The 10,000-nt window shown below is 36.2% G+C and overlaps 1 protein-coding gene and 1 long non-coding RNA gene across 2 annotated transcripts in view; one reads left to right on the top strand and one right to left on the bottom strand.

Moving 5' to 3' along the window:
* Positions 1–6,434, top strand: part of LOC138007305 (uncharacterized) — a 12,839-nt gene extending 6,405 nt beyond the window's left edge. The window contains exon 3 of the long non-coding RNA XR_011124021.1: positions 6,346–6,434. This is a non-coding gene — a long non-coding RNA (uncharacterized lncRNA). The remainder of the gene's footprint in view (positions 1–6,345) is intronic.
* The window catches only part of LOC138007303 (uncharacterized), a 6,877-nt gene continuing 28 nt past the window's right edge, over positions 3,152–10,000 (bottom strand). The window contains exons 1-10 of the mRNA XM_068854121.1: positions 9,863–10,000; positions 9,619–9,734; positions 8,828–8,943; positions 7,810–8,077; positions 7,015–7,212; positions 6,427–6,682; positions 5,336–5,382; positions 4,302–4,338; positions 3,677–3,727; positions 3,152–3,250 (exon numbers count right to left, since the gene is read on the bottom strand). The exon at positions 9,863–10,000 is cut by the window's right edge and continues 28 nt beyond it. Coding sequence (XP_068710222.1) covers positions 3,219–3,250; positions 3,677–3,727; positions 4,302–4,338; positions 5,336–5,382; positions 6,427–6,682; positions 7,015–7,212; positions 7,810–8,077; positions 8,828–8,943; positions 9,619–9,734; positions 9,863–10,000 — 1,259 coding nt within the window. The 3' untranslated portion in view covers positions 3,152–3,218. The remainder of the gene's footprint in view (positions 3,251–3,676; positions 3,728–4,301; positions 4,339–5,335; positions 5,383–6,426; positions 6,683–7,014; positions 7,213–7,809; positions 8,078–8,827; positions 8,944–9,618; positions 9,735–9,862) is intronic.

The following is a 10,000-nucleotide window of genomic DNA, read 5'->3' on the forward strand; positions in this document are numbered from 1 at the left end:
GTTCATTTTAATCTCTTAAATGGTCGTTGACCCCTACTTTTCTTTCCAGAAACACATTTAACGTTTAACACATTGGAATAATCGTGAAAGAGTTACAAAAAAGAGAAGTTATATTTGGAAATGACGTTTTCGTTGCCGTCGTTGCTAAAGTTAACCGTACACCTTCATATCGTGAATTTTTTTTTAATTTTACATAATGATCGAAATGGGATTTCTAATGTAAAGAAGATTAAACATTGGTGGAGAAATGGCGGTTTTACGTTTTGGCCGAAACTAAAAATAACCTGTTTGATTGACATTCTTAGCTCTGTTTTCTCGAATAATTTTTTTTTTACTCGAAGGGGACACTTAAAAGAGCTAAAACTCGAAGGGAATTTGTCCATTTGCCCTCAAATTTGGACAGTGGCTAGTTTAGTATATTAACAACGAAAGGATGCCTGCGACTTTTTTAACTTCAAGATAGTTTTTCTCTGGGAGCGATTTTTGTACGATCACTTCACATTTTTTATACTATTACCCAAAATGTTCAAAAACATTTCACTGTAACTGAATATGGCAAAACGCATACACGTTTCTTTAGCGCCTTGGGTCCAGAATCTGAGGAACAAATTAAATTAGCGGAAGACAGAAGTCGTTTTGACTTGTTGTTTTGGACGCTCGCATTTAGAGTTCGTGAAAAACTCGACAGTTCATTTTAGTTCAAAATTGTTGGTATTGTTTGATAGCCAGCTCCACGAGCTTTAATTTGCTATGGGGGTTTAGCTATCTACAGTTTAAACCAGGCGTGACGTCATGGCAGCCATATTGGTGGTCAAGAACGAAACCTGGTCCTCCACTGGGAACTTAACTTTATTTGTTATGCAAATCATGCGAAAAAAATTGTATTTGTTTTGATCACCAACATGGTCGCCTTGTCATGTCATTGAAAATCACAAACCTTTGACTCAAGAATTTATACACTTCTTGTTGTAAATGTACAATGTTTAATTGTTCGTAAAAAATACCCAACCATAACGTTAGACTGCATTAATATAAATATTTGAGCTGTCAGTTCTTGGTCACTGTGAATAAGACGTGATCAACAACCTTGTTGAATTCGTTCCACGCAGCGAAAAAAAATGCATTTGCATTGACCACCAACTCAGAGGCAAACATGTCACTTGTCCACTCTCTTCCTTTTTCCTGAGAATCTCAAAAATAAATTGACATATTGGTTGACATACCTAACCGCATGAGCATGATTCAATCATCCACAGTCACCATTGATATTAATTTGCAGTTATTCTCATTTTATCTGGTCACTAATTAGGTTATTGTACTAAGGGAGCATTCATTTTTTAGAATGGGGGGTGGGTTACATTCATGTCCGCAGCGACTACTCCGGCCCACTCGCCGTTGTAAAAAATGAATGCTCCCTAACTAAAATTTTGTCTTCTCTAGAGACAACAAGAAGAGCACAATTTTATTTCTTATAAAACATATTTGAGAAAATTGCTCTCCCCGATGCACTAGGTTGCAACTACGTTTCTGTTCTCGTGAAATTGGTTGTTAGTCTTTTAAAAATTGCTTAGGCAGCCTGCACAAGAACAAGCCCAGTGTTCAGGATCTGAGGCCTGTTTTTTGAAAGGTGCGATAACGTTACGGGCATGGTAAGTATTTTTGGGAAACAGTGCTTTTATCGATTGGTGGTGATTTATACACCTTTTCATTATGCAGTTTTCAAATTCAGTACATACTAAATCTCTGACGATACTTGTACACGCATAACAATTTTCGCCCCCCGATAATTTATCGGTACTTTAGAGAATCTTAATTTCTTTTTAACCAATGTACCAGGTTATATTCAATGCATGCCACTCACCTGACATCGTCCCGGGGTGCAGGTGGTCAAACAAATCAGAAACTTTATTTCGGCCTCCTGATACAAAAAGATTTTAAAGTTACCTTCTGAGGCTGGTGAAGCTCAAAATTAACACTTCTAATTAACCATACACAACTTCTCTGGATTTATAGGATAAAGCGGGATTTTATATCTTGCCATACCTTAGCATTTAATAAATCAGAATTTAACTTTCTTTAATTTTTTGTGGCGTAACTGAATACGAGGAGTTATGATAAAGCTGATGGTAAATTTCACCCCATCACTTAATGTAAAGCCTGAAGCATGCCTGTCAATTATAATTCTCAGGATTAAAAGCAGCAGGAGAACTTGCTTTTCATTAGTCTTTCATTGTTACAATTCTTACTGAAATTTAAAAAGAAACTACTCCTACGTGTACCTTTGCGGCCTCTTTTATTTGCTACACTTCTTTCTTGGGCTTCTGTGTAAATAAATTAACCAAACACAGCATTTAGGCTATCTCCGTAAAATGTTTCGTTTCCCATCGTCTTCTATATCGTAAGGGTGGTTTACCGCTCCAAATTAAAAGGTTACGACTAGAATACGTTATTGCAAAATCTGGTGAAGGAAGCGGTGGGTGAACAGTTCATTTGTGGGTGTGGGAAAGCAACTTGAAGAAAATAGGAATTGATTGGGTTTATTATGATGCATAGTGCTAATAAAAAATAGTGCGTTGTCGGATAAAAATTAAGTGCCGGAATCTGGGTCCAAATAGCAGCCTTAACAGGCCAGCTCACAAAATAAGCTTGATTTTAATTATAATTTTAATTAGAAATTAGAGTGATAAAGTTCATTTAAAGAAAACACTCTCAACTACGTTTGCTTGAACTAATCAAAGAAAAAATCAATATTTTTAAGGGGTCTGTCGGGCGATTGCAACAAAGCATTTTATGGGTGGGAATGGCCTAAATGAAAATTATCACAGGTCTCACCGTAAACGTTACAGTACAAACTCACAAATTAGTCGTGCAATTTGAGTTGAAAATTCACAGATTAAAAATATATACTGACCTGCCTGTTCTGCTGCTCGGGTAAGGACTTCTTCGTCTAGTGCTTACAACATTAAGAACGGGTAATTATCGATCGAGAGTAGCGAAAGATAAGATGCTCAAATGAACCCCTTTCATTAAGACCAAGTAGTTCAACAACTTTAGGCAGACAAGAGTTAATCTCTTTAAATATTATAGTTAAAACAAAAATGATGAAAATTGAACATCTGGGATGGGGGGAGGGGGGATAATAAGAAGGGTAAAGACCCTTGGAATTAGGCTGGGCAAAGCTCGTTACGCCATGAAACAATAACAGGCAACACCAGAAATTACGTTACCATTTTTTCATCATCACTGTCACCTGTTGAGAAAAATGAATAAGTATAAATTATCACGAAAGTTTTGCAATGCAGAACTAACCTGTGACCAGGCTCTTATTCGGTTTGAGTACGTGTTAAACACGCATTAACAGTATTGACAGAAGATAAGTTAATTCTGGATATCAGTTATCTACTGTGACCAATTATGTATCGCACATCGATATGAGATAAGATTTAATTTAATATTGGCCAAGCGAAACAATGTTAATTATGATGCATTTCTGAACTTGGCAATGACGGATCAATGGCATATGCCATGCATTGATCTGAACTTAGGTTTTGTTATAAATTGGTTGTACCAGCAAAGCAGCTGCATTCAAGTTTGTTTGGTTATTTAATAATTAAAACAACTTGCTGGTATTCGTCATTGCAAGGGTGACCAATACTGGTTTAAAAATTAGACTCACCTTCCTTACTGTTTCCTTCATCCTCGACAGAGACAACAATGCTTTCTGAAACTAATAATAGCAAGTAAAGGACAATTGAAAAGGTGTCCCTCTATAGTGAGCTTATGGATATCTTCTGGGAACACATACCGGTAATCGGAGTGAGTTCTTAACTTAAACACAAGTATTTAGTTTAAAATATATTTTCCATCTTAAAATTTATCTAATATTCAAAGTGTACAGAATGGCCTACATTTCAGAAGGCTCACTGTAGTTTTTTTGGCTTGGAGGTGTAGTTCTTGAAAAATGTATATCTTAGAGAAGACGCATGACCAAAGTTTATTTTCTCGTTGGTAACCAATCAACAGCTGTTACCGTACCAACTGTAACACAAGGCTGCTTATTTTATAAAAGCTCAAAAATCTATGGTAATGCATAGAAAAGATGTTGTAGTTTTAAGAACATCGAAGCTTGTCTTCTATAAGAAATTTTGATTTCAAAATGTACGCTGATAGTCCAAGCCAAAAAAAAACCTAATGCAAGCCTCCTTAAGGATACATGTATAATATAAAATTTAGCTGCCAAACGATTAATATTTACTAACAATTATTAATATTTAACAATGTGAATGCAGATTCAGACTTACGTGTGATCACTGAATGCTGAACTGTGTTACACTGCTCCTTGAAACAAGATATAGAAGTAATATGATGTTAAATTATGATTTAAAAGTTTATGTTGGTTCTCCTCTTGCCACATATTAAACTGTAGTACAATTTTTTGGATGTCCAATAATAGCAGCTGTCCAATTACAACAACCTACTGTAATTTGATGGCTGTAAACCAATACCTACACCTATTATTCAAGGGCACTCAAACGGGTTATTTTCACTGTCAGTCTCCACTGTTTGACATTTTTAATGCAACTTTCTTCACATTACTGTTTTCACATTGCTGTTGATATGATTAAATGTCAAAAAGGCTTTCACGTGTACAGTTCAGGGATAAATAGTTATGATACTCATTATTTTCAAATTGTCCTTGTGCTAAGTGCTTTGTTGATTTGAGATACTCATATATATGATCTGACTCCCTAAACTGTATTCCACATGGTCCAATTGTCATTACTTTTGATTGTAGTAACCATAAACATAATTATCAACAAGAACAATTTGCCAAGAAACAGTTGCAATAAGCAATGAATGATCTATCTACTTGTTAAAAAATTTATATTACCATTACAATTACACTTGAGGCACTTTTTCATTCAGTCATAAACCTTTAATGGCAGTAACAAAGGAGGCAGCAAAATATTTACATTGGCTATGTGACTGGGTCTGATACTGCTAGTATAAAAACATTCAATTAATATTTTCCGATTTAAGTAGTTGAATAGGATCAATTTAGAAAGACTAGCAGGTAGAAGAACAGGATTTGAGAGAGGGATTGTTTTTCAACATCACTATCATATTCCCACCCCTCTTCTCCATCATTTTAACTTTTTATGTCTTCCTCCTTATCCAATTTCTGCACAGCACCGAAACTTATAGCTCTGTGGGCAAACTTGCTAACTTAAATCTGGTAAAATATGTTTTTAATAGATCCTCCTTTCCTTCCTTGAGCATTGCAATGTTGTCTGAACTAGTGAATTTTGGATACAATGAACAAAGAAATACATACATGTACATTCCTTGAACGGCTTGGATTAGTCTTGAGATTGGAGAATGCTGTGAAGAGAAATTGATTAACAACTTAATTTAGTCTCTTTCTATTAGAACATATTTGCAAATTCACAAAGCGATGAAATCAGGTATTTTCTGAATTTGTTCCGTGAAGGCATAGCATAATGAAGGAATGTATGAAACGTCAAATTTACAAAAAATTGAATGTGTAACTAAACAAATAATTGTATGAATATTTCATCTAGACTTTACATCATCCATAAATTTCTTTTGCCGGGCTAGACTGGGCAGGCATCAATGAACTACGAATTTATTTACATTGAAGATATCCCAGGAGGTCAATACATTATAGTCGCCAGTGCTAAATTTCTGGTCACATTGGTGAACTTTTTGAGTCACACTTGTGAGCACTGAACATCTTAGTATATGGAATACAAAATAACACTCAAGTTCGCATTTGAAGGTTGAAGTTCGTGTCTTCATTTACTAATCAAGAATCATGAGAGCTGAGTGTGAGAAATATTAATGGTGGAACAGTGAATTAACGCTTAAGTGTAAATTGAAGTGCTAAGTGAAACCCATGAAAAACCCACTGGGCGTTAGCCCTTGAAAAGGGTATCAAGGAAACCGCACGGGGCCAAGAAAAATTGTTATGACCTCGGTGGGAAACGAGCCCACGACCTCCGGATTAGATCTACCGTTGCTAAGCCGACTAAGCTACGAGGTCGGACAGAGAAAGTCAGGGACGATTCTTATGACCTCCCACCGATGTCATAAGAATTTTTCCTTTGCCTCGTGTGGTTTCCCTGATACCCTTTACTAGGGCTAACGCCCAGTGGGTTTTTCTTGGGTTTCACTTAGCACTTTAATTTACAATTCAGAGTTAATTATCTGTTCCACCATTTGTGTTCACAGTGCTATGCGGCACAACTTGTATGAGAAATATTTAGTTGCTTTAATTTTATTTAGTATACGTGAGCAATGCATTATGTATTTTTATTTCCATAGGGTTGAAATGACGTTGGTTAGACCTCCTGCAATAAAAATATGCATGTTTAATATTGGGACAACAATGTCAGGAAAGTTTACCTTCATCCATGGTCCTGACCATGTCGGCAGGAAGCTGCATCCTAGGAATGTGGATGCAGCCAGAAGATTGGCCTGTACCAGGGAAGGTAAGTCTCCCAATACAGCCTCTCTTTGTTTCTGACACAAATCTCCTTAGTGCTTGCTCTCTTTCAGGCACTGCAATGAATTTCAATGCCTCAGTAACTTTAAACCCAAATACATCCCTGCACTTGCATTTAGACTTCATAGAAGCCTTGGGGAGAAAGAACTGCTTGGTCTGAAATAAAGTAACAAATTAAATTGGTTAGTGCTTGACAGAATATCTTCAAGGCACTTTAACCGTAATCCCAGCTGCAGCCTTGCACGTACTTCAGTTATGTTGCACATCTGCAGTATTTGTGAGTTTGACTAACATACTGTAGGCGAAAATGTTACATAGCAATAAATATCAATGGCTTAAACCAATTAATACAGCAAAAAAATCCTGATTTTGTATTTTTTGGTGGCTGTATTAGAAAAGTTCACTTTCACTTTCCAATACAGCAAGAAAAAAATTCTGATTTTGTATTTTGGCGGCATACAATAATCTAGACACATGTTTATAAGAACCTTGTCTGGTTGTAAGGAGGCTTCTGCCACAATCTTGTGGATAAGGTCCAAATAGAGTTCTTCCTCGCTCTGGCGATACTCTTCTAATTGTGCACTTTTGTCATTCTCCAGCAGACTTTTTAAATGGGGCACAATTACATCACTGCAATGTGACATCACTTTGGCAAAATGCTCTTTGAGAGCCACATTATCAAGAATCTATTTGAAATAAAAGTAACATGCACATTAAAATAATTATAGTAAAAAGATTAATTTTAAAAAAACTATAATATTTATTTTCCTGGAAAAAACGCAGAACACAATGAAATCATGTATGTGTAACAGTTATCCGGTTTTAAACAATTTTATTGTAAAGCACCGCCTTTTAAGTTAGAGCTTTTGGACAGGGTGCTATAAAAATTGTTGTAAGTTATTATTATTAGACTACGTATTATCTTTTCATTCAAATATCATGCAAACTATAAACTGAAGCCACACCTGAAATCCATCACAAGTTAGATGTGAACAATTTTCAGAATATTTCAGAGATGAAATAGAACATCATCATTAATTCGCCGTTTAATATTGAATTATCTAGTCATCGATTGGGAAATGTACAAAATGTTCCCTTGCAAATTTGCCAGACTCAGTGATGCAGATGAAAGGAACATTGAATCATTATCATGACCAGCTAACAGTTGACTTGGAAACTCAGTGTTGGTAGACCACTATGCTGGTCATTGCTGAGCTCACGGGTTTCAACTGCAGTTCACATCACATTTTTGAGAAAATGCAATCACAACAAAATTTGCATACCTTTCCAACTGAATATAGAAGGAGTGCGAAGTTTAACTGTGTGCGCATGTCCAAAGCGCTGCACTCCAGTACTGGTGATATCTCACTGAGGAACAAGGGATCCTCTTTCATTTCTCTAAAGTCATCTCTCAGTTCAATCAGTTTCCCCACACTTAGAACTGCTCTCCTTAAGACTGGTTGCAATGCAGCCTTTAGCTCCAGACTTTTCTTCAAAGTCTGGACTTCACTGATTCTCTCAAAAGGCACTACTGCAATTCGTGTAAATACTCTATAATGCAAAATTGAAAAACAATTGTTTAATCCCCCATGGAAAGAAAGGATGTTTGCATTTGCCATGTTTAAACAAACAGCAGTAATGATGGACAACAGTAAACCTGAAATATTGTTTATCATGTGATTTCATAATTATTTCTTAGTGTTTATAATTTGTAGTGTAAGGTATAGCAAAGTAGACTACTGTGGAATTTACAAAAGTTACAAAAGGTCAGATGAGCATATCACTTTTGCCAATGTCCCACATTATCCAAGAGACTTCAGAAAGTGAAGAATTTCAATCATTATGATCTTTGGTACAAGTCATCATTCTATTAATCTCCTAGACAAAAGAAAACTATGATCCTTTCGTAAGTTTTTGAAATTCCTTTTACAGACACAGATATAGAACTGTTATTTATTAACGGACTTTGCCAGAAAAAAAAAATTGCATTCATTACTTTCGTGTGTTTTCTGTGTATTCTGGCATGCAAAACCTTATGTGTCTGCCAAAATGCTACCCGACGTTTTTGTTTGCCAAAAACAGCAAATATATATCTTCCGAAAGAGTCATGGGCTATTCAGTATTTTGCCATCGTGAATCTTTTAGGCCACATTTCAAATAAGAAAAGGCGAGTATGTATATTCTTTGATTGGTGATGAAAACCTAATGTGAACTAGCATTCACCTATTGTAAGAGATATGTACAGTTACTAAAACTTGTTGTTCGGTGCCCCTGACTAATTTATACTCAATTACGGTATACCTTGAGATCTTCTCCTTGTCCACCTTTTTCTTTCGGTACAAGCACTGAGGATTCATGATCAGTGGGACTGATCTTGGGTGTTTTAACTTCTCCAGCTTTGCAGTTTGCTTTTGAGACTGTTATGGCAAGATACAAGACAAAAATATTACTGTTAAAACAGAAGTTTCCCATCTGATATGTTTTTGTTTTGGGATAAACTGCAGGCACAGTTTCTCAGTTACAGTCAGTCATACCGTATATGTACACAATTTGGAGATAACGACCTTCTAATCAGCAAAGCACTGTCATTGTCTTGATAAAATTACATTTGGCACCTGCTAATTGCCATAATCAATTGCCACTAGTTTTAGTTCAAAGTTACTGCATGGCACTTGATTTGTGTGGGCTATACATTTCCCGGACTATTTTATGCTCCAAAGAAAGTCCCCCCCCCCCTCCTCCCAGAAAAAAAGCTGCAATAAACCTACTACATTGATGAAATCAATACACCAAATCAATAAGTATTTCATGTTCACTTGGTATCTTTCCACTTAGAACGCTGCTAGAAGCTGCTATTCTGATAAATCGGGGGATAAGGCATCCAGTGTAACAGTGCCTTATAATCTTGCATAACATGACCACTGACACCCATTAACAATAATTGAAGGGCTGAGAGCATAACCGACATATGTTGTTTTTCAACTATGTGTGAGGTCTAGTAGAACACAAGGCGAAGTTTTTTTTTTCACCATTCGACCAATATTTTAGTTTCCACAAAATACAAAACTTATTAGTACCACACGTATATTCACCTGGTTAAAAGTTTGGACAGTAAGGGCCTCTAAAGTGTTGAAATCCGAGACATCATCCCACCAAAATGGGAGCGTTCTTGAAGATGCCAACTTAAGCATTCCAGCCTGGGTACACTCTGTAAAAGAAAACAACAACAAAAACATGAGTGATCAATTTGGCACTTAACTCCTTAATCCCAGAGGTAGAACCATTTCCAGTAATTCGATAATTTGATAACCAAATGAAATATAATGAACACATTACCTCCAATACTCTTGGTTTCTCCAATGAGGGACATGGCAATTTGTACTGCCAAAGACTTCCCAGACACAGGCAGTCCATAAGCCATTATCAATGGCACACCATCATATAACTGGGAAAGCTCTTCATAATGGAGTGCCA

This window comes from Montipora foliosa, chromosome 6 (genome assembly GCF_036669935.1).
Source record: "Montipora foliosa isolate CH-2021 chromosome 6, ASM3666993v2, whole genome shotgun sequence".
In the NCBI taxonomy this organism is placed as follows: domain Eukaryota; kingdom Metazoa; phylum Cnidaria; class Anthozoa; order Scleractinia; family Acroporidae; genus Montipora; species Montipora foliosa.